This window comes from Bufo gargarizans, chromosome 2 (assembly GCF_014858855.1).
Source record: "Bufo gargarizans isolate SCDJY-AF-19 chromosome 2, ASM1485885v1, whole genome shotgun sequence".
In the NCBI taxonomy this organism is placed as follows: Eukaryota; Metazoa; Chordata; class Amphibia; order Anura; family Bufonidae; genus Bufo; species Bufo gargarizans.
The window spans coordinates 629,089,685-629,115,275 of record NC_058081.1 but is presented as its reverse complement, the minus strand read 5'-3'; the positions used below and the strand labels follow the sequence as shown (position 1 = coordinate 629,115,275).

The 25,591-nt window shown below is 41.2% G+C and overlaps 1 protein-coding gene across 1 annotated transcript in view; it reads right to left on the bottom strand.

Annotated features, from left to right (window-relative positions):
- Positions 1-7,846: 7,846 nt before the first annotated feature.
- TNFRSF25 (TNF receptor superfamily member 25) overlaps positions 7,847-25,591 on the bottom strand; it is a 38,083-nt gene continuing 20,338 nt past the window's right edge. Inside the window, exons 6-10 of the mRNA XM_044278363.1 lie at positions 25,520-25,584; positions 25,171-25,269; positions 17,798-17,817; positions 11,214-11,286; positions 7,847-10,745 (exon numbers count right to left, since the gene is read on the bottom strand). Of these exons, the coding sequence (XP_044134298.1) occupies positions 10,459-10,745; positions 11,214-11,286; positions 17,798-17,817; positions 25,171-25,269; positions 25,520-25,584 (544 nt within the window). The 3' untranslated portion in view covers positions 7,847-10,458. The remainder of the gene's footprint in view (positions 10,746-11,213; positions 11,287-17,797; positions 17,818-25,170; positions 25,270-25,519; positions 25,585-25,591) is intronic.

Below are 25,591 nucleotides of genomic sequence, written 5' to 3'. Positions count from 1 at the left end.
TTCTCAGGAAAATGGGTTGTTCCAGACATTGTTCAGAAGAACAGTGTACCTTGATTAAAAAGTTGATTGGAGAGGGAAAAACATATAAAGAAGTGCAGAAAATGATAGTCTGTTCAGCTAAAATGATTGCAAATGCTTTAAAATAGCAACCAAAACCTGAAAGACGTGGAAACAAGCGAAAAACTACCATTCAAATGGATAGAAGAATAGCCAAAATGGCAAGGACTCAGCCAACAATCAGCTCCAGGAAGATCAAAGAAGGTCTAAAGTTACCTGTGAGTACTGTTACAATTGGAAGACGCCTATGTGAAGCCAAGCTATCTGCAAGAAGCCCCCACAAAGTCCCACTGTTGAAAAAAAGACATGTGCTGAAGAGGTTACAATTTGCCAAAGAGCACATTGACTGACCTAAAGAGACATTTTGTGGACTGATGAAAGTAAGATGGTTCTTTTTGGGTCTAGTACCGGAGACAGTTTGTCAGACGACCCCCAAACACTGAATTCAAGCCACAGTACACTGTGAAGACAGTGAAGCATGGTGGCGCAAGCATCATGATATGGGGATGTTTCTCATACTACGGTGTTGGGCCTATTTATCGCATACCAGGGATCATGGATCAGTTTGAATACATCAGAATACTTGAAGAGGTCATGCTGCCTTATGCTGAAGAGGAAATGCCCTTGAAATAGGTGTTCCAACAAGACGACGACCCCAAACACACCAGTAAACGTGCCACATCTTGGTTCCAGACCAACAAGATTGACCTTATGGAGTGGCCAGCCCAATCCCCGGATCTAAATCCAATTGAAAACTTGTGGGGTGACATAAAAAATGCAGTTTCTGAGGCAAAACTAAGAAATAGAGAAGAACTATGGAATGTAGTCCAATCATCCTGGGCTGGAATACCTGTCACAGGGGCCAGAAGTTGGTTGGCTCCATGCAACACAGATGTAGAGCAGTTCTCAGAAAAAGTGGTTACACAACTAAATATTAGTTAAGTGATTCAAAGGAAAGCAAAATCTTCAAACATTTTTCAGTTTATATACAGGGAGTGCAGAATTATTAGGCAAGTTGTATTTTTGAGGATTAATTTTATTATTGAACAACAACCATGTTCTCAATGAACCCAAAAAACTCATTAATATCAAAGCTGAATATTTTTGGAAGTAGTTTGTTTTTAGTTTTAGCTATTTTAGGGGGATATCTGTGTGTGCAGGTGACTATTACTGTGCATAATTATTAGGCAACTTAACAAAAAACAAATATATACCCATTTCAATTATTTATTTTTACCAGTGAAACCCATATAACATCTCAACATTCACAAATATACATTTCTGACATTCAAAAACAAAAAAACAAATCAGTGACCAATATAGCCACCTTTCTTTGCAAGGACACTCAAAAGCCTGCCATCCATGGATTCTGTCAGTGTTTTGATCTGTTCACCATCAACATTGCGTGCAGCAGCAACCACAGCCTCCCAGACACTGTTCAGAGAGGTGTACTGTTTTCCCTCCTTGTAAATCTCATATTTGATGATGGACCACAGGTTCACAATGGGGTTCAGATCAGGTGAACAAGGAGGCCATGTCATTAGATTTTCTTCTTTTATACCCTTTCTTGCCAGCCCGCTGTGGAGTACTTGGACGCGTGTGATGGAGCATTGTCCTGCATGAAAATCATGTTTTTCTTGAAGGATGCAGACTTCTTCCTGTACCACTGCTTGAAGAAGGTGTCTTCCAGAAACTGGCAGTAGGACTGGGAGTTGAGCTTGACTCCATCCTCAACCCGAAAAGGCCCCACAAGCTCATCTTTGATGATACCAGCCCAAACCAGTACTCCACCTCCACCTTGCTGGCGTCTGAGTCGGACTGGAGCTCTCTGCCCTTTACCAATCCAGCCACGGGCCCATCCATCTGGCCCATCAAGACTCACTCTCATTTCATCAGTCCATAAAACCTTAGAAAAATCAGTCTTGAGATATTTCTTGGCCCAGTCTTGACGTTTCAGCTTGTGTGTCTTGTTAAGTGGTGGTCGTCTTTCAGCCTTTCTTACCTTGGCCATGTCTCTGAGTATTGCACACCTTGTGCTTTTGGGCACTCCAGTGATGTTGCAGCTCTGAAATATGGCCAAACTGGTGGCAAGTGGCATCTTGGCAGCTGCACGCTTGACTTTTCTCAGTTCATGGGCAGTTATTTTGCACCTTGGTTTTTCCACACGCTTCTTGCGACCCTGTTGACTATTTTGAATGAAACGCTTGATTGTTCGATGATCACGCTTCAGAAGCTTTGCAATTTTAAGAGTGCTGCATCCCTCTGCAAGATATCTCACTATTTTTGACTTTTCTGAGCCTGTCAAGTCCTTCTTTTGACCCATTTTGCCAAAGGAAAGGAAGTTGCCTAATAATTATGCACACCTGATATAGGGTGTTGATGTCATTAGACCACACCCCTTCTCATTACAGAGATGCACATCACCTAATATGCTTAATTGGTAGTAGGCTTTCGAGCCTATACAGCTTGGAGTAAGACAACATGCATAAAGAGGATGATGTGGTCAAAATACTCATTTGCCTAATAATTCTGCACTCCCTGTAGTGAATGTTTGAGTTTGTAAAGAAGAATACAGACACTGCGATATTCACTTTTCTTCAATTTTGTCAGAGGAACAACACAAATTTGATATATTTTTCTTCATGATTTGATTTGGAATAGAATGTGTAGTGTTCTCAATGCATTTGTGTGTATGGAAATAAAAGCTATTAGAAGGATTTTAAGCTTTGTTCATTTTTTGTTAAACACACTACTATTATTTTGAACACAAATGTATATATGTGGGTAAGGAAGTGGAAATGCATAGTTTTTTGCTGTCTGATGTCCCACAGAGAGGATGATATCTACACTGTGAAAACACGTGGGGCACCTAGGAAACACTAGTTTTCCATGGGGGAGGTTGCACAGTTGATGGACACAGCTTCTTCTTTCCTATTTAATATGTGGAGATGCAGTACGCCTCACCTTCAGGGGGGAGCGAATATGAGGTCACGGAAGTCAGTTAACAGACCAAGGGTCGCTTTTGGTACTCACAATTTGTAGGATACCCTGGGCAGGCGTACAGCAGTGATGGAGAGGCTGGCACATGGATCCTCTGGGGCATTCTCTGTATATAGGGACAAGGCCGGTGATAGGTGAGGTGCCCTGGGTGTTGCAGGTTTAGAGTGCCTGTGGCAAGATCCCTTATAGTTCGTGACGCCAGTGCCGGTAACGGTTGCACACCGACTTATTGTAGGAATAATTGAGGTACACACAGTTGCAGTGAACCAGAACTTCTTTTTACTGAACAGTTCAACTATATACAGGCTTCAGTTAGTTCCATATCAAAGATTCTGGTAACAGGCAGGCTTCACATAAATGGCAGGCAAAATCCTTACAAGATACTCAGAGGGAATAACACTCACAGATCAGGCTGTACTTTCTTCAGATCCTGTCTGTCTTTCTCCAAGGCCCGTATGCCCTATAGCTGGCTTTATCCTTGGGTAGGGAAACCTTCCTCTGGTATAAATCCTCTTGCTGGAAATATCCTTATGCCCTTCAGCTTTCTACTTGGCTGGATAAAATTGGCTCTGCTCTGTACTTTACAAGGTGCTAGATATCTTCAGGAGGTAATCTCTTCTCCTGGATGCAAGCTAGGAACCTGTGCGAACCTGTGCGCCCTGATCTCTACGTTTACCCCCCCTGACCCCTTCCACCTTTGAGCACGCAGAGCAGAGAGGGGATGGAGCGAAGAAGGAAGGGAAGGCCACTGAGCAGCCAAGCAGCTAGCCACCAGCAATTTCCTGCCTCCCAGTGCCTTCTGGGACAGAAGTGGGCTCCTGGATTGGAGTGCAGCTGCTTTCTTCTTCCCCAGGGCGACATTGGTGTTTGTCTCCAGTCCCCAGAGCCAGACCAAGAGCCAGACTGCAACCAGAGACCAGATCATCTTATTGTTGGTTAAAACCCCTTCAGCCACTTACCTTTCTCCAGCGCTGGCACTGGGAACTCTTCTCCCCGATCCTCCTCTCAGCTGCGCATGCGCACGCATTCAAAACTATGTTCCGCGTCTTCCCACGGTAATTTTCACAGTGAGAATCGCGGAAGCACCTCTAGCGGCTGTCAGGGAGACAGCTACAAGAAGCTTGATTAACCCTAAGGGAAACATAGCAGTTCTTTTAATTTAAATGCTGAGAAAGGGATGGAACATGATGTGATGTCATGATATGGGCAGTTCATCTGATAAGGGGGGGCGGCAATTTTTATCTTGCCTAGGGCGGCAAAAATCCTTGCACCGGCCCTGCCTGTCTGACCCCCTTCTACTCAGGGCACATTGCTACAATGGACGATATCACTCTTCTCAGAATCACTTTTTAGTCTCTGTGGCTCTGTCCAACTGCAGCCAGACTCTCAGTTCACCACCAGCCAGGATGACACACACCAGACAAATTGCGGGAACTTAAAACTCCACCTACATCCTCTGGAACAAACAACTTCATTTCTTTCTTACTCAAAGACACAGCGGCCTCTTGTGGCTGAAAGAAGTCATCACAGTCTGTTTAAAACATTATCACTAGCAGTTCAATGTAACTTGGTCATTCTAGGGGCTGACCCTTACATATGCCCAAACATACAACAGTAATTTATACATTTTGCAGATATGTCTCCACGTTGCTAATGTATCAGTGATCAATATACTTTGTTTACCAGTGTTAGGGAGTAGTGCCCGTTTAGTATGTAGCAGTGCCTTTAAGTCAAACGGTTTCACTAATGCTTTTTATAATTCCCCATTAGAGAAGTGCGAGGTATTCCAAATCCAATCTCTGACATGTCGGAATAGTGATGCTGATTATATTACCTTAATGTTGGGCATTTGCAATACCCCCTCCCATTTCAATAAGCATGGTTTATTATATGCAATATGGGGACGTTTTTTCTTCCACAAAAAGTTTATGAATGCATTTTGTATTTTACAAATGTCAGTATGCTTCAACAAGAGTGGTATGGTTTGTAGTGGGTACAATAGCCTTGCAAAACTGGTCATTTTTATCAAATGAGCCCTTCCCAGAAGAGATAGTGGCACCTATCTAATTCTTGGACTATTTTATTTATTAAAGGGGTATAATTCAATTTATAAAGGGATGTCGGAAGCCTACTGATCTTAATCCCCAAATAAGTGATGAAATCCCATACTACCTCCACCTTGCTGGAAGCCTTCAGCTCTGAGGTCCTGCCCATTAAAGGTAGCAGCTGACATTTATTTTATATCCCGTGAAGGATCCTGTATGTTCCAATTCACTCAAGATGCTATCTAAGTGTTCTGCTGGGGTAGCCAGGAATAGCAGTATATGATCTGCAAAGCATGTCAACTTTATTTCCCGGGAATCCACCTTTATACCCTGATATATACTAGATTTCAACAAATATATTGCTAACAGCTCAAGTGCTATATCGAACAGGAGAGGTGACAATGGACACCCCTGCCTAGTCCCTTTCTGGAGACGGAGTGGACAAGAACCCAGGGAGGCCAATCCTGGCTTGTGGGTTTGCATATATTGCTTGAAGAAAAGTCTGGAAGCATCCCTGAATGCCCATCCGGTCCAGAACCATCCCCAGCCACTCCCAATTAACGTTATTGAAGGCCTTTTCCACCTCCAAGCCTAACAAAGCCGGCCCCTACCTCTGACATAACCCCCCATGGCGCCACCCAATCCTGCACTACTAAGACCGTTCGTATATTGGTGACCGCTGATCTTCCTTTTACAAACCCTACCTGATGTTGTCCTACCAATTTAGGTAAAATGTTTGCCAGGCGGTTGGCCATCATTTTAGACAGGATCTTTAGATCTTGATTAATCAAAGAAATTGGCCTGTAAGAACTCGGGTGTGTGGGGTCTTTATTGGGCTTAGGAAAAACCTTAATATAGGCCTCATTTCCTGACTGCATGACAGCTTTACCCTGTAGTAAAGAAATAGTGACACTAAGGTGGGTATGATGTCCCTACCCAATCCTTTGTAGAATTCAGCTGGATATCCATCAGGCCCTGGGGCCCTTCCATTATTTAAGGATTTAATGACTGAGCTCACCTCTTTATAAGTGATTGGGGCATTTAAATTAGCTAAATCTTCTCATACTCTCGGAAGGTCTAGCTGGTCCAGAAAATCATATCCCATAATTTGCATCATATTGCCCTTGAGTGTTAAGACCCTAAAAATATTGCTTAAAGACTAGCAAGGTTTGTCTAGGATCCTCTAGGATATTACCGTGGGGTCTTTGTCCATTCGCTAACCTGGCTAATAATTTGCTTGTTTTATTACTATACTTAAAGAACTCCGCTGATCTGCCATCTGCATAAATACTTTCCAATTTCTCTAAGTAATGATCGAAATTGTGTTTCGCTGTCAACCATCGTATTTTGTTCTCTTCTGTGGGCCATCGCAAAAATGACATGTATAATCGCCTCAAGGCTTCAGTTGCTTGTTGGAACTTAATTCTCGGCTCTCTTTTAAGGGCCATTGTGTATGATATGATGTCACCACACAACACAGCCTTTGCAGTGTCCCAGAAGAGAGGTGGGTTTGTCATATGTTGTTCATTATTTTGGGCTGTTTGCAGTTTTCAGTAATGGTAAAAGAGTTAAAAAAGTGCTAATGGCATAAACTTGAATTACAAATGTGCTTTATTTTAGATTTGCGTATTATAAGACAATATTTTACTGTGTAGCTCTTCAAAATCATCCATTAAATCGCATCTGACATTGTATATATTGGTGACTGTAACTTACATGATGTCATCACATAACACCAACAATATAATACATATATAACAATATAATAACATAACTGCAAGCTTTTAGGAAACAAATTGTGGCTATCACACGGAAAGCAATATTTCTAAAGAAGTAACTAGGGATGAGCGAAATCGACTTCGGATGAAACATCCAAATTCAATTTGCATAAAACTTTGTTCTAATATTGTAAGGAGCAGAAGCTCTGTCGCCAATAACTTCATAAATTAATTTGTACTGTAGAAAAACATTTCCCAAACTCGGGTTCGGTTCCAGGGAACCACTTGGAACTGAACCCAAGTTCAGGAAATGTTTTTTTACAGTACAAATTAATTTATGAAGTTATTGCTCGAAGTCTCACGAGACTTCGCTAAGAAATAACTTCGGCTCATCGGAGCTCCTGCTTCGTACAGTATTAGAACAAAGTTTTATACGAATCGACTTCGGATGTTTCATCCGAAGTCGATTCGCTCATGCCTAGAAGTAACCTATAAAAGCATTTTTTCCCCTTCAGCCATAGACCATGGGAGGGAGGCAACCATTTTTGTAGTCTGAAAATCAGTGTATTAATCATTAGCACCTTGCATACATTAAGAAGTGGTTCAGCAATATTAAAGGGGTTGTCCAAGCGGCAACACCCTAACCCCTCTCTATATATCTTATTAGGGTGCCTTCATACTGCAGGTTTTATTGCAGACGTTTCCAAAACGAAAAATCTGTTCCATTCATTTAAATGTGGCGGCAAACTCTTGGATATCTGCATTGCACATTCAGATGATTGGAACTGATTTTATAGGGAACCTGTCACCTGGATTTTGGGTATAGAGCTGAGGACATGGGCTGCTAGATGGCCGCTAGCACATAGCTCTGTGTGCTTTTATTGTGTAAAAAAACCGATTTGATACATATGCAAATTAACCTAAGATGAGTCCTGTAGGTGAGATGAGTCAGGGACAGGACTCATCTCAGGTTAATTTGGTTTTTTTTACACAATAAAAGCACACAGAGCTATGGGGACTAGGTATTGCGGATGTGCTAGCGGCCGTCTAGTAGCCCATGTACTCAGCTCTATACACAAAATCCAGGTGACAGGTTCCCTTTAAGTCTGCATCAAAATCCGCAGCATGTGTAGGCACCCATAGAGGTGCCCTCCCCTGCTCAAGTGTGACTTCCTGTCTGCTCTACCATTTATTACATGAGTGTCTGTTGTCAACCCCTTTAATATGAGTTCCTTTATATTTTGCAGGGATATGTATTTATAGTAATAAATATGTCGATAAATTATCTGAGACTTCACAGATTGCATCTTTGCTGATTTAGTCTTCAAAATGGCAGCCTTCACTAAAAAAAGTTCCCTCTTAGCCCATCAGACTCACAATGCTAGTGTTAACAAGTTTACAACATTCCCAAAATCCTACAAATTATATATTTAAAGTCATAGGGTTATATTTTTTTCAAAAATTGTACCAACACTTGTCCATGGCCTAGTCTGGTATTGCAGCTCATCAATATTCAAATAATTGAGGCAAAGCCACAATACCCAAAAAGGCCTTGGGAGGCGCTGTTTCTGAAGAAAATGGCACACCCTTTAAGGATTCACACTAGCGTTGTGAGATCCAGCAGGCTCTTCCAACAGGGAACAGTCTGCCGGGTCTCTCTGAATCCACCACTGCTTTGCCCCATTAGACTATAATGAGGATTGGCGGAGATTCAGCCGCAACCCGGCAAATATGCTGAGAATTGGTCGGACGAAAACCGCTGCGCACAGTTAAATGGTGAAGGACCACAATGCCAGATGCAGAGGAACCCAGGATCTTACAACATTAGTGTAAAAGTAGCCTTATTCTAATACTGTACAACCCCTTTAAGGAGAGCATTAATGATCCTTTCCTGATACTGCATTAATAAAACTACAGTAATTATTTGGGACAACTGTAGGACCCACCTTCAAATTTTCCTCTCCCCTTTACAGATAAGTGCTAATATAGTTCATGTTCAGCAACGCGCACCCTATATTTGCAGCGAAAACAATTTTCCATATGGACAATCATTCCCATCACATCAACATTTTTTCTCATATGCCGTGTTGATGAGGGCCTGAATTGGGGAAAAAATCCATCCATCTATGATGAAGTCTAAAATTTTTATTTTTTTAACCAACCAAGAAGAAACAAATATTTTTGTATGTGCGAATAGACATTGATTATATGTAAAACCTAGAGCAAAAAAGTTGCCCAACCAATCAGATGTCAGCTTACATCCAACTTTTTGTTTTAAAAAAAACAGCCGATTGGTTGTCATTAGAAAGTTCCCACTGCTCTATCTCTACTATGAACAGGACATTGAAAACAAATACACATAAATAAAAAAGATTTTGACTTCTAGTTTCGACTTTATGAAAGATACTCTTTTAACCCAAGACAGGGTTTCGATTTAATTTTTACACCATTGAAGATCCATTGGTTGTCTATATCTATGTCCACAGTTTCTTTATGGGATGGTTGCTCTAAAGATGACCATTGTATGGTTGATTTGGAATTTATGACACCCACCAACCCCAGCTGTTCTGGCGTAGCTCCGGAGATGGAAATCGGAGATGGAACTACACAGCTCTGTCTGTTGAGCGGTGGACACAACTGGTTACTGTGCTGCTCCTGTTGAAGGGTATAATAGCAGGACTGAAGTAACTAGCTCCATCCACTGCACGACAAACTGAACTGTGTAGTTCCACCACTGACTTCTAGTGCCAGAGCTCCTGATCAGCCGTGGTGCAGGGTGTTCAACCACGACCGATCAGATATTGATTGCTTATCCTAAGAATAGGCTATCATTTGTAAAGGAGTGGGGAACCCCTTTAAGTACCCTGCTGCTCCACCACCAGTGGTCACTGCCGATCCTGTAGCTATGACATCATGTACATCATCCATGCGACCCCTGCAGCCATTCACTGCCCTGAGCAGTCACTTGCTCTAAATGCAAGAGTCACCACTGAGACCAGTGATTAACTTCAGCAGTCATGTGACTGATAGGGACCTCCAGAGCAGTGGTGCTAGAGCAGCGGTTGAGTTAATTTGTGCATAATGGTTAATACTTTATATTATACCATTTTCTGCTCATTTTCTCAAAATGCTAGGCAACCTAGTTAACTGGTTAAGGTTCCCATACACGTGCCATAGCCGCCGGCTGTTCCTTTGGCTGACAGCTCAGTTCAGTTTTGGTTCCTATATTAAACATTTCTGTGAAGAAATGCAAAAACATCAAAATTGTCTACTGTTCAGGACCATGGTGTATATAGCAGAGTTGTGCTTTTGTAGGTCGGCATCTAATGGAGCCTCAAAGTCTCTTTTTGGATTTCCTTAGGGTTAGACACAATGTATTACTTTAAAAACTATCTCCTACTGGGTTCTAGAACATTGGAATACCATCTGGTAAATGGCCCATTGACCATTGGGGTGCCAGCTGTAGGCTTAGCACCAAAATAATTTATTGAAATGTGTTGCTTTGTATAGTGGTTTTGTAATAAAATTACCTTTTCAAAAAGTGGTCAACTGAATACATTCCTTATTATAACCTCTATGCTGCCTAAGATGTTGCCAATGTTCCTGTAGTGCTTGGTTCCAGTTTCCCTTCTTTAGAACTATGAGTAATGTTCTATCTTTTCTTTAAGTTCTTCTGCGCATCCTGATAGGTTCATCCTCTCCAAGGTCTCATACACGGCATCTACAGAGGCCATTTTTAACTGGCACCATCTCCTGAGCATCTCATACTGCTGGTCTCGAAAGTTGGAGATCTCCACTTCCACTATCTCAATCACTTTGTCGGGAAGTTCCAGGGTCCTCATAAACTCCTTCCATCTTCTGACTGGAACACAGTCGATGATATGATACAAGGTGCTGCTTCTTTGAAGAATTGAAAAAACATGACCTGTTGAGGATTCAACGTATTACTATATCAGTGTTTACCTGCATTGGTGCAGTTGCTATTTATCCTGCTGAATATTTCATATCGTCATTGAATTAGATTCTATTGTGGCAACAAGGAAAGCCGACAATACAGAGAGATATCAGACTCAATATTTCATGAGGTACAGAGCTGGTGGTTTTGTTAGTAAAAGGGTGCATTTAGTAATTTAATAGTCATAGGGACTTATAATTTATGAAAACGAAATGTTTTTAAAGGGAATTGTCCAAGACTAGTAGAACATGGCTGCTTTTTTTTTTTCAAAAAACAACGCCACATCTATCCACAGGTTGTGTGTGCTATTGCAGCACAGCTCCATTCATACCACATACAGCTCATGGACCACCGTTAAAGCCAGCATGTGAGGTATACATAAAACCTTTGCCGCTGCCCCTTATACTGTATAGGACCTAGGCATCTTCTAGATTTTACCTGTAGTATCTGGAGTAACAATTCCTGTGTCTTGATTTATGGCTGTTAAGCCAGGCACGTCTCCTCCTCCATGCTAAAGTAGAAAAAAACATTGAAAATAGTGAGTTTTCCTAAACCTACAGGTGACGTTTCATAAACTTTGTTCAACTCTTTAATGATAATTGTTCTTTTAGGGTAAGTTTGGCTCCTGGACCAAGGTTTTTGCTTAGAGTTCCCTCTTGTGGTAGGGACAGTGTATTACAACTTAAGTTATTTTCGATTCTGGAACATCTATTCTTATCACTCTATTGTAAGTTCCTCAATTATTCCTATTAGAATTTTATGAACGAATTTTACAACTTGGTGTTACCAGCCTAGCCTGACATTGTCCAATCAGTGCTGTCAGTGGCAGACTTTGCAGAAACACACCTATTAGAGAAGGGTTGGGTCTAGAACTCCATGCGGTGTAAGGACCTTTTGATGCCACAAGGGTCACGTGACATGCTACAGTCATGTGGGTTTGAAGCAGCCACGGGATGTAGCAGCAGTGTATGCACTGTGGTAATAAAGATTAGTAATGTAATATATAAATAATAATAAATGGTGTTTAGGGTGAAGCAAACAGGGAAGATCAGCACTCGACTAGACGTTGCACCCGCATGAGAAAAGAGCGAACTCCAAACCAATGACAAAGAAATCTCAGCGGACCGTGGCTTCTTCATTCATATGCTTAGTGTTTTATTCCATAAATCCTTACAATGATTGGATGCGTTTCGGTCCGTCCAGCCTTCCTGGGCCAAAACGCGTCCCATCATTGTAAGGATTTATGGAACAAAACACTAAGCATATGAATTGTAGAAGCCTCGGTCCGCTGAGATCTCTTTGTCATGGTGTTTAGGGTGAGGCTTATGGGACACTTTGAAATTGAAGCTTTCAATGTGACCCTGTGACATCACAAGGTCCTTGGGGCGCATGAAGTTTAGATACTACCATTAAAGAAGGAGAATGGCAAAACCCAGTTGTCAATTTTTTTTAAATCCAAGAGGAATAACTGAGGAACGGCACAACACAGAGTTCTAAAAAAAAGATGACCCAGCTTCATGGGGAATACAATTATTTATTAAAACAGACATGTCAGAGGAGTGACAGGTCTTAATTAAAAGTGGTGTAAACCTCCTTAGATTTACTTTTTACCCAGGGCATGTACAGGTGCATCTCAATAAATTAGAACATTATTTTTGTAAATCAAATTCTAAAAGTGAAACTCGTATATTTTCTAGATTCCTTACACACAGAGTGGTCGATTTCCAGTGTTTATTTCTTTTAGTGTGGATGGTTGTGGCTTATAGCTCTGCAAGTTCTGCATAGAGCTGCATGCGCCAAACAGTGGGATATTTGCATCATTTTAGTTTGGTTGCAAACCTGGATATAACTTTGAAAGTGAGCTCTACCTTTGATTAAAATTGGCAATATAGTGGGAGTTGTACTTAATAGGTGTTGGGCAGCCTGTCTGATCTAATAATGACCAATAGGATGTAAACCATTGCGGTGCACTACATGTAACTATGTGACTGGCACTCTATAGTAGCCTTATCTATGTGCAGGTATAATGCTAAGCACCCAACTTCTCCTGGGTGACAGGTGTGTGGGATGTGCATCTGACAATAAGGCCTCTTTCACACGACCGTATGGCTTTTTCAGTGTTTTGCGGTCAGTTTTTCATGGATCCGTTGTTCCGATTTTTTGTTTAAATTGTGTTTCTGTTTCTGTTCCATTTTTCCGTTCCGTTTTTCCGTATGGCATATACAGTATACAGTAATTCCATAGAAAAAAATTGGGCTGGGTATAAAATTTTCAATAGATGGTTCCACAAAAACGGAACAGATACAGAAGACATACGGATGCATTTCCGTATGTGTTCCGTTTTTTTGCGGACCCATTGACTTGAATGGAGTCACGTGATTTGGGGACAATAATAAGACATGTTCTATCTTTCAACCGAACGGAAAAACGGAAATATGGAAACGGAATGCATATGGAGTACATAAAAAAAAATTTTTTTGCGGAACCATTGAAATTATTGGTTCCATATACGGACCGTATACGGAACGCAAAAAACAGCCTGTAAACGGGGAAAAAAGACGGTCGTGTGAAAGAGGCCTAATGGTACTGTATGTAAATTAACTATTTCATTAACAATCGTTCAGTTATAAACTTTCACGATGAACCATGTAAATGAAGCAAAATGAGGACTGATCAACTTGCTACTGTCGACTGGCTCTCATTACCAGCAGGAAACCTGTCCACATAAAGCGACTCTTAATGAATCAACATACCCTGAGTATTGAAACAAGCTAGAATTGATGGTGGTTTCCACAGATTTTGCAGGACTTAGTTACTGATGACCTGTCCTCAGAATAAGTCATCAATATCAGTTTGGTGGGAGTCCAACACCCTGCACCCCCACCAATCAGCTGTCCAGGCAGCCAGTGGCCATGGCGGGGTACTGCAGATCAGCTCCCATTCAAGGTAATAGAGGTTGAGCTGCAGCATGCTGGCGCTGGAAACTAAGCAGCCTTCCATCCACTACTTTTCTATCTAAGTCACAGAAACCCCTTAAAAGCTGCAGAGTGAAAACGAACAAAAAAATAAGCAAACATTGTAACAAATATTTATGGAAAAGATACATTGTACATATGCTGAAACCATAGCTAATGTTAACCAAAGGTGGAGCGTCCCTTTAGCCTTCACATTCCCCAGCTGGTTTGGCCGGGGGGGCCGTTGTCCCGGGCGCAACATTTTAGGGGGCGCCAGCAGGGCTGCACCGCCAATTAGGCAAAGTGAGGCTATCGCCCCAGGCAGCGCAGCCCTGCTCACAAGTGGGGGGCGGCGGCAGGGCACAGGGAGATGAGCGCCTCCATTGTGGAAGCGCTCATCCCCATAGTCATCTGTATCGCCGTCATCAGGACAGCGATACAGATGGCTGTGTTGCAGCAGGGGAGAGAGAAGCGTCTCCCTTCCCCGTTCCTCTGATACGTTGCAGGCCTAGGGCCTGCAGCCTATCAGAGGCCGGTGCGGCCTAAGTCGTACAGCACGGGACACAGGCCGGAAGAGGCCTGCATCACATCGCTGCCATGGAGGTAAGTATAAGTGTTTATTTTTTTTTATATGGTGCAATACTGGCTACTGGCACATGATTGGGGGCCATCTATGGGGGGCACTTGTTACTGGCACATGAATGGGGGGCCATCTATGAGGGGCACTTCTGACTAGCACATGATTGGGGGGCACTTCTTACTGGCACATTATTGGGGGCATCTATAGGGGCACATCTTACTGGCACATTATTGGGGGGCACTGTGGGGGCATCTATGGAGGAACTTCTTACTGGCACAATATTATGGGCACTTTTTACTGGCACATTATTGGGTGGCACTATGGGAGCAATTCTTACTGGCACATTATTGGGGGCATCTACTGATGCCACAAAGAAGGAGTATTTTATATGGGGTGCTCTGTATAGGGGCATTTTATACTGGGGCACATAATGGTGGCTACTATGGCGAAGGGGAGAGAAGAGTACTATGGGGTCATCTACGGGGGCACTATATAGGGGTATTTTATACTGGCACATTATGGGGACATTAGCTCAACTGTGAGCAATAGGCCTCATGCACACGACCGTTGTTTTATTCCATGTCCGTTGTTCTGTTTTTCGTGATTTTCTGCAAACCCATTGACTTTCAATGGGTCCGTTGAAAACTCGGCTATTGCACCGTTTGTCATCCGCGTCCATGATCCGTAGTTTCAGTCCATCAAAAAAATATAACTTGTCTTTTTTTTTTCACGGAAAACGGTTCGCGGACCCATTCAAGTCAATGGGTCCGTGAAAAAACGCGGAGGCACACAAGATTGTCCTTCGCGTCCGTTTTTTTCCTATCATTTGCATGGCAAACTTGACTGATCCTCCAAAAATAAAGGAAGACACACGGAAACAAAAACTGAAACGGATCACTGAACAACGAAACCCCATTTTGCGGAACGGAACACAACAACGGTCGTGTGCATGAGGCCTTAAAAGGGGATATTTTTAGTACTGTCACATTATAAGGAGAATTATTACTACTGGGGGGCATTATGGTGGGCTTTATTACTACTGGGGGTCTAGGGGGAACATGATTACTAGTATGGGTACTATGGGAGCATTATTACTTCTGGGACACAGTGGGGACATGTTGGGGGCACTGTAGGAGCACTATTACTACCATGTGTGCTCTAGCAGAGAATTATTCCTATTGGTGGGACTTTTGGAAGCACTATTACTGTGGGGGCACCTTGGCACAGTATCAGCTTACCACTATTATTTTTGGGGGATGTTATGTTTACACTATTAGTGTCAGGGGCACCATTTGCTGGGCGCAATTATTTTAGAGCACTGTGTGCCAATAATTATTGAAGGGCACTATCTGCATGGTACTACTATTATCAGGGGGTTTATCTGTTTCTGCAGTATAGTATTGGGGAGCACAGCGGCACAGTATTGGGGGTGGTAGGATGATTTCTACAGAAGATTGGAGGATGATGGAAAAGTAGTAAACAAAGATATATTTTTTTTGTCAAACTGCAGAGACGAGAAATGGCTGAAAAATTGTGGTCTGGTCTGAAGGTCGGAAAGGAGAGGATGAGGAAAGAGGGAAGGAACATCTAAATCAAAGAGACGTCACCGGATGTAAGAGGTATGTGCGCTGTATTACCCTGTGTGTTCTGTAGTGATGGGAGGGGAGATATAGAATTTGTCCACACTGTAGCAGCCTGGCCCCAGACTTCAGGTCACATTGTGCATGTTCTGAATTCTGGGTCCTCACACCCATCTACTACATTATATGTACTCAGAGAGTTATTACTGAGTTATCTGTGGTGTTACATAGGACTGCAGGTGACATCTACTACATTATCTGTACTCAGAGAGGTATCACTGTGTTATCTGTGGTGTTACATAGGACTGCAGGTGACATCTGCTACATTATCTGTACTCAGAGAGGTATCACTGTGTTATCTGTGGTGTTACATAGGACTGCAGGTGACATCTGCTACATTATCTGTACTCAGAGAGGTATCACTGTGTTATCTGTGGTGTTACATAGGACTGCAGGTGACATCTACTACATTATCTGTACTCAGAGAGTTATCACCGTGTTATCTGTGGTGTTACATAGGACTGCAAGTGATATCTACTACATTATCTGTAAAAAGGGGCGTGGCCGCGGTTGGGGGGGAGCAATACTTGTCTTGCCCCGGGTGCTGGCAACCCACGCTACGCCACTGGTCCACGGTGTTTTGGTAACTGGTGTTGGACACAACTGTTTGTACCATTGTCATCTCCACACAGACAGTAAACTTTGCATAAGGAGCCCGATGTTTCTGTCTGACTCACAGACAAAGCAAACTTCATCAAGTATTGATGGGGCACATATTTAATGCATATGGCTCTGAATGTTTCATCGTGTCCTCTGTTGCTAGACGACTGGAAGAAACAGGGATGAAAACAAGTCTTCTGTATGCTAACGAGAACAAAATCTTCTGTATAAGAATCTAATACAAAACATTTTGTATCTAGCCCTAGGCAGTCGGAGGAGGAGGCAGCGGCCATTGTCATAAGGTCCCTTTTAGATTAGGGCATGTGTACAATGCCTGTCCTTCTTCTATGGTGGTGGAGAGCAGGAATAATTTTCTTTGGCTCCTGACTGGCACTTACACTGTCCTTATGCAACCCCTTTAAGAGCTGTCTGTGTTTTTGGAGTTAAGGAAATTGGGACATTGAGCCTTATGCTGCAAATCATATGGAGGTTGTGCCTTGCAAGAACACAATCATTTTTCATATTTTTCTATCTATCCTTCTCATATCTATCTCATTTCTATTAATATATATCTATCTATCTAAGTCAAAGCGGCTGGGTAGCACTAAAAACAATAGTAGAACAAAGTAGAAAAAGGGGTGCCAGCGGCTGTGGCGGAACCGAAACGTTGCATCTGGTAAAATAAACACGTATCTATTTTTGGGAAGTGCCGTGGAATTTCCTTTTTCATCTATCTATCTATCTATCTATCTATCTATCTATCATCTATCTCCTATCTATCTATCTATCTATCTATCTAGAGTGTCAGCCTGTAATCCAGCAAGAGGAGATGTCACTTAGTATTAATGTCACCCTGCCTGATAATACACCCTGCGGCAGAACCCAAAATAAAGGGGCACCACCTTGTGTTATCACCAATGGACAAGTGTGGCACTGTATCTATCTATCATCTATCAAGCTAATATCTAGCCGATCAAATCTCATATATTTCTTATATTTCTATCTAGTCTGTCTGTCTATCTGTCTATCTTGTATCTATCCACAAATCCATCTGTCATCTAAACGAGATTTCCATTCACTGATATAAAGCAGAGACCTTAGAGAAGAGTTTAAGTTAGAGTACATTAGAAAGTTACATAACAACTTTGGTTACTAAATACTTTGGTTACATGTAACTGTAAAACCCTGTTCATCATTTGGAAGATCCCCTTGTGCGCTGCCCCATACTATCCAATGATGTGATCTTACCACTTTGATGACGTGTTCTCCTGAAAGTCACAAAAAGAACATATTATTCCATATTCTACTACGGTTTGTATCATAAGGCAAGACTATAGCAAAGCTACACACACTGGCAAAATCTGAAATTACTCATCTATACTCGTATTTGTCAGTGACTGACAACCCCAAATGTATGAACGAAAGCCTGCCATAATTCAGAGCAGCCCCCACCCACTAGCCCTGGGGTAAACAGGAGCCAATAGAATTTCATTCTGTCCAATACTACTTTTTCAGATTGGCCCACCGGGGAACGGGTGAATCCCCCAGTGGGCCCCAGAACAAGGTGGGCCCCTAGTTCCCCACCCTCTGCACTGACTGCACTGCATACAGCATCTCACTCAGCCTAGGTTCATATTAAAAACTGGGTAGATTATTTAGCAAAGTACATAGGGGGAGATGTAACAAACTGGTGTTAAGTAGAACTCGCTTAGTTACCCATAGCAACCAATCAGATTCCATCTTTAATTTTTGACAGCTCCTTTGGAAAATGAAAGGTGGAATCTGATTGGTTGCTATGGGTAACTCAGCCAGTTCTACTTTACAGCAGTTTGATAAATCTCGCCTATAGTTTATTGTTCTAGATGCATCGGGTTGTTGATGACTTCTGCTTAAGGAGGATGAGACCTGCACACCCTTTAATGGTGGGTGTTTATAGAGTACTAGCGTCAGTCTAATTCAATGGAGAAATCTATGGCACACCAAAATCTCTTTTCAAGTGATGCTTTAATACATAACGTGTAGATTTACATCATTTTGTGATTAACCCCTTAAGGACCCATGACGTAAAAGGGTTTCTGTCACCTGAAAAATGGGTATTAAGCTGGCTGACACTAGCGATGTGCTAATGTCAGCTGAACATAACTGTATTAGTGCCATCTCACTGCCTAAAGCCTTTATTGAGAAAAACAAACTTTTATAATATGGGCGTTGCAGCTGCTCCTAGAGACTCCGTTTGCCCACCTCTTTTTACGCCCTTCTTCTCTTGATTCACAGGGCCAGGGCATCGCTGCTCTCCTCCCGCCGGCCGTGTCTGCAGTGTAAATCTTGTGCTGTTCAGTATTCGGCGCAGGCGCAGTGAGAGAAGGATACTCAGCGGCTGCTAGCTTCCTCACTGCGCCTGCGTCGAATTCTGATCGGTGCAAGATTTACACTGCTGACACGGCCGGCGGGAGGAGAGCAGCGATGCCCTGGCCCTGTGAATCAAGAGAAGAAGGGCGTGAAAAGAGGTGGGCAAACGGAGTCTCTAGGAGCAGCTGCAACGCCCCCCCTGCTCCTAGAGGCTAATTAGGCCCGTTTCACACGGGTGAGTATTCCACGCCGATGCGATGCGTGAGTTGAACGCATTACACCCGCACTGAATACCGACCTATTCATTTCTATGGGGCTGTTCACATGAGCTGTGATTTTCACGCATCACTTATGCGTTGCGTGAAAATCGCAGCATGCTCTATTTTGTGCGTTTTTCACGTAACGCAGGCCCCATAGAAATGAATGGGGTTGCGTGAGAATCGCAAGCATCCGCAAGCAAGTGTGGATGCGGTGCGATTTTCACACACGGTTGCTAGGAGACGATCGGGATGGAGACCCGATCATAATTATTTTCCCTTATAACATGGTTATAAGGGAAAATAATAGCATTCTGAATATAGAATGCATAGTAAAATAGCTCTGGAGGGGGTTAAAAAAATAAATAAAAATTTAACTCACCTTAGTCCACTTGATGGCGCTGCACGGCATCTCGTCTGTCTCCTTTGCTGAACAGGACCTGTGGTGACGTCACTCCGGTCATCACATGTTCCATCACATGATCTTTTACCATGGTGATGGATCATGTGATGGATCATGTGATGACCAGAGTGACGTCACCACAGGTCCTGTTCCTGAAATGAATGCTCACCACAGGTCCTGTTCAGCAAAGGAGACAAAAGAGATGCCAAGCTACGCGATCAAGTGGACTAAGGTGAGTTAAATTTTTTTAATTTTTTTTTAACCCCTCCAGCGCTATTTTACTATGCATTCTGTATTCAGAATGCTATTATTTTCCCTTATAACCATGTTATAAGGGAAAATAATACAATCTACAGAACACCGATCCCAGACCTAAACTTCTGTGAAGAAGCTCGGGTTTGGGTACCAAACATGCGTGATTTTTCTCACGTGAGTGCAAAACGCATTACAAAAATCGCGAGTGTTCCCGCAACGCACCCGCACATTTTCCTGCAACGCCCGTCTGAAAGAGGCCTTAGCATAATAAAAAGTTTTTTTTTCTAAATAACGGCGGCAGGCAGTGAGAGGGCACTACATATAGTTATGTTCAGCTGACATTAGCACATCACCCATTTTTCAGGGTACAGAAACCCTTTAAGGACCAGAGAAGTACATGTACGTCGTGGTGATCAGGCGGGTGCAGGAGCTGCGCCCGCCCAATCAGCGGCAGGGGTCCGGCAGTCACTGATAGCCGCACACCTGCTGCGGGAAAATCACTGATGCCGGCGCATTAACCCCTGCACAGCCGCGGTCAACGCTAACCGCGGTACGTGCAATGTCCGTGCAGGCAGGAAAGCTGTAAGTGTATTACAGTGTGTAATACACTTACAGCCAATGCATGACAATACAGAAGTATTGTCATGCACTGTAAAGGGGATCAGACCCCCAATAGTTGAAGTCCCAGAGACAATCGCCCAAAAAATAAAAATAAAATATGGCTCTCAGAATATGAAGACATTAAAATATAATTTTTTTGGTTTAAAAAAATGCTGTTATTGTGTAAAACTTAAGTAAATAAAAAATTATAAATATTAGGCGTTGCCGCATCCGTAAGAACCTGCTCTATATAAATATCACATGACCTGACCACCCAGGTGAATACCATTAAAAAAAACGGTGTCAAAAAAGTAATTTTTTGTCACCTTACATCACAAAAAGTATAATAGTAAGCGATCAAAAAGTCATATGCACCCCAAAATAGTGCCAATCAAACCGTAGTCTCATCCCTCAAAAATGATACCCTACCTAAGACTATCGCCAAAAAAAATAAAAAAAAATATGGCTCTCAGACTATGGAGACACTAAAACATGATTTTTTTTGTTTCAAAAATTATATCATTGTGTAAAACTTACATAAATAAAAAAAAAGTTGACATATTAGGTATTGCCGTGTCCACATTAACCTGCTCTATAAAAATATCACATGACCTAACCCCTCAGGTGAACACCATAAAAAATAAAAACTGTGTCAAAAAAAGCTATTTTTGTCACCCTACATCACAAAAAGTGCAACACGAAGTGAACAAAAAGGCATATGTCTCACAAAATGGTACTAATAAAGCAGTCAACTCATTCCGCAGTCACCTCATTTTGACATATTAGGTACTGCCGCATCCGCAATAACCTGCTCTATAAAAAATATCACATGACCTAACCCTTCAGGTGAACAGCGTAAAAAAAATAAAATAAATAAACTGTGTCAATAAAGCCATTTTTTTGTCACCTTACATCACAAAAAGTGTAAAAGCAAGGGATCAAAAAGTCATCTGCACCCCAAAATAGTGCCAATCAAACCGTCATCTCATCCCACAAAAATTATATCCTACCTAAGACAATCATCCAAAACTGAAAAAACTATAGCTCTCAGACTATGGAGACACAAAAACATGATTTTTTTGTTTAAAAAATGATATCATTGTGTAAAACTTACATAAATAAATAAAATAGACATATTAGGTATCCCCACGTCCGTATTAACCGGCTCTATAAAAATATCACATGACCTAACCCCTCAGGTGAACACCGTCAAAATAAAAAATGTGCTAAATAAACAATTTTTGGTCACCTTACATCACATAAAGTGTAATAGCAAGCGATCAAAAAGTGATATGCACCCCAAAATAGTGCCAATCAAACCGTCATCCCATCCCGCAAAAATGATACCCTACCTAAGACAAGCGCCCAAAAAAAAAATATGGCTCTCAGAATATGAAGACACTAAAACATGATTTTTTTTTGTTTCAAAAATGATATCATTGTGTAAAACTTACATAAATTTAAAAAAAGTTGACATAGGTATTGCCGTGTCCACATTAACCTGCTCTATAAAAATATCACATGACCTAACCCCTCAGATGAACACCGTAAAAAATAAAAAATAAAAACTGTGTCAAAAAAAGCCATTTTTGTCACCCTACATCACAAAAAGTGCAACACGAAGTGAACAAAAAGGCATATGTCCCACAAAATGGTACTAATAAAGCAGTCACCTCATTTTGACATATTAGGTATCACCGCATCCGCAATAACCTGCTCTATAAAAATATCACATGACCTAACCCTTCAGGTGAACAGCGTAAAAAATAAAATAAATAAACTGCGTCAATAAAGCCATTTTTTTGTCACCTTACATTACAAAAAGTGTAATAGCAAGCGATCAAAAAGTCATATGCACCCTATAATAGTACCAATACAGTACCAATCAAACCGTCATCTCATTCCCCAAAAAATTAAAATGAGCTCCTACACAAGACAGTCTCCCAAAGAATAAAAAAAATACGGCTTTCAGAATGTAGAGACACTAAAAATCTTTTTTTTTTTTTTTAAATGCTTTGTTATGTAAAACTGAAACAAACCAATAAAAAAAGTTTTAATATTTGGTATTGTCGCATCTGCAACAACCTGCTCTATAAAAATACCACATGATCTAAGCTGTCAGATGAATGTTGTAAAATCAAAAAATTAAAACGGTGCTATTTTTTGTTACCTTGCCTCACAAAAAGTATAATATAGAGCAACCAAAAAGTACCCTTATCCCGTAGTTTCCAAAATGGGGTCACTTTTTTGGAGTTTCTACTCTAGGGGTGCACCAGGGGGCTTCAAATGGGACATGGTGTCAAAAAACTGTCCAGCAAAATCTATCTTCCAAAAACCATATGGTGTTTCTTTCCTTCTGCGCAATGCGGTGTGCACGTAGTTTTGTTTTGCTGTTAACCCTTGCTTTGTAACTGAAAAATGATTAAAATGGAAAATCTGACAAAAAAGTGAAATTCTGAAATTTCATCTCTATTTTCCATTAATTCTTGTGGAAAACCTAAAGGGTTAACAAAGTTTGTAAAATCAGTTTTTTATACCTTGAGGGGTTTAGTTTCTAAATTGGGGTCACTTTTTTGGAGTTTCTACTCTAGGGGTGCATCAGGGGGTCTTCAATTGTGACATGGCAGCTGAAAATTATCCCAGTGAAATCTGCCTTCCAAAAACCATATGGCGTTCCTTTCCTTCTGCACAATGCCGTGTGCCCATACAGCAGTGTACGACCACATATAGGGTGTTTCTATAAACTACAGAATCAGGGCAATAAATATTGAGTTTTTTGGCTGTTAACTCTTGCTTTGTTAGTGGAAAAAAATGATTAAAAGTGAAATTCTGCCAAAAAGTGAAATTCTGAAATTTAATCTCCATTTTCCATAAATTCTTGTGGAACACCTAAATGGTTAACAACATTTGTAAAATCAGTTTTGAATACCTTGAGGGGTTTAGTTTCTAAAATGGGGTCATTTGTGGGTGGTTTCTATTATGTAAGCCTCACAAAGTAACTTCAAACCTGAACTGGTCCTTAAAAAGTGGGTTTTGGAAATCTTTTTCAAAATTTCACAAAATGATCCAAACATGTAGTAGACATATGAGGAATATAAAGTAATAACTATTTTGGGAGGTATTACTATCTATTATAAAAGTTGAGAAATTAAAATTTGCTAATTTGCTAATTTTTCAAAATTTTTGGTAAATTTGGTATTTTTTTATAAATAAAAAAATAAATATTTTGACTCAATTTTACCACTGTCATGAAGTACAATATGTGACGAGAAAACAATCTCAGAATGGCCTGGAAAAGTAAAAACGTTTTAAAGTTATCACCACATAAAGTGACAGATGTCAGATTTGCAGAAAATGGCTTGGTCCTTAAGGTGAAATGTGGCAGGGTCCTTAAGGGGTTAATTCCATCCAGAATGTATATCAACATAACTGGCCATATGAACAGTCCCAACGTTTCGGTCAGAAGACGACCTTTATCAAGGGATTTGGAAGAAATATAAAATGATATCTGTAGGAAGTTTGGTTTACAAAATGATAACTAAGGTAATAATAAAGATACAACATAAGACATATAAGTTAATAAGGTAATCCATACCCGATCATAGATAAGAGTCCATATAAACACATATATCCACAGAGACCACCTATACATATATTGCTCTAGGATTGTTTCAGAATGATCATATGCAGTCAAGAGAGGACAGTGAGGGACAGTGCATATCATCATTCTGGACTCTTATCTATGATCGGGTATGGATTACCTTATTAACTTATATGTCTTATGTTGTATCTTTAATATTACCTTAGTTATCATTTTGTAAACCAAACTTCCTACAGATATTATTTTATATTTCTTCCAAATCCCTTGATAAAGGTCGTCATCTGACCGAAACGTTGGGACTGTTTACATGGCCTGTTATGTTGATATACATTCCGGATGGAATTAATCACAAAATTATGTAAATTAATCACAAAATTATGTAAATCTCACGTTATGTATTAAAGCATCACTTGAAAAGAGATTTTGGTTGATGACTTCTGGGCACAGAGGCAGGCCAGCCAGTATCCTTTTTTCCCCCAGGGACCTGCCCTCTAAAAGTCAATACAGGGGCCTCTATAATCATCTTGTACCATCTTGCTGCCTGCCTCTATGTAAGCAAGTAATATTTGCTTGTAGCTGTACAGTAGGCCCCCAGAATAAATTTTACTGTTTGGCCCCTCTGTTGCACCTCAGTCCCACCATGTATGTTGGATGTAGCAGATTTGAGGTGGCCGCTTCACTCCTTATCACTTTTGACTCCCATAGACATAATTTTGGTAAAGTTGGCAATAAGAAATAGCTAAATGTCATATGAACGCACCAATTTTTGCAAAACTAGTTGACCATCTATTGCCTATGGGGCCTTCTAACTATTACTCTGATGGCACATTTCCGGGAAGATAAAGATCAGTCGGTTAGATTTCACCTGCTGATCCTTTTGTTCTTGGGGAGATGAGCCACACTGGAAGTGTCTGGCAGCAGCATTGTCCCCGCTTCCCTGTTGACAGGACTTTGTTTTCTGTCCTTCATAACGGAAACCAGACGGATCCGTTATGCATACACATAGACTTCTATTATGATGGATTAAAACAGAATGCCTCTTAAAGGCTTCCGTTTTGCATTCCGTCTACGAATTCCGTTATATCGAAACCTATAACGGAATACCCTAACGCAAGTGAGAACCCGGCCTAAGAAAATATAACCATCACAGACTCACCCTTGCTGTGTTTCTTCTTTCTCTTGTGCTTGTGAATAAGAAGACCTCCACATAATAGAAGAAGCAGCAGGAAGGTCCCAGTCAATACATATGGCATAACTAAATAAATAATAATGAGAGATGCTATTAATAATACAATTCTTTACTGATTGTTTTTTAATCTATTCTTATACATTGCACAAAATCTTCTTTAAAGACAGAGAGATAGAAGAAAAATTCTGCCTGCCTACAGCCACCACTAGAGGGAGCTCTGCATACTGTGTGATTATTGCATTCAATGAATAAACAGCAGGAAGTAAGCTCCTAAGCTCCCTGTGGTGGTGGCTACAGATATCTAAGTTTGACTTACTTGATACAACTGGTGCACACACCGGCGGGCAGCTGGATTTAGTCATTTCACATTGTTCACCTGATCTGAGGA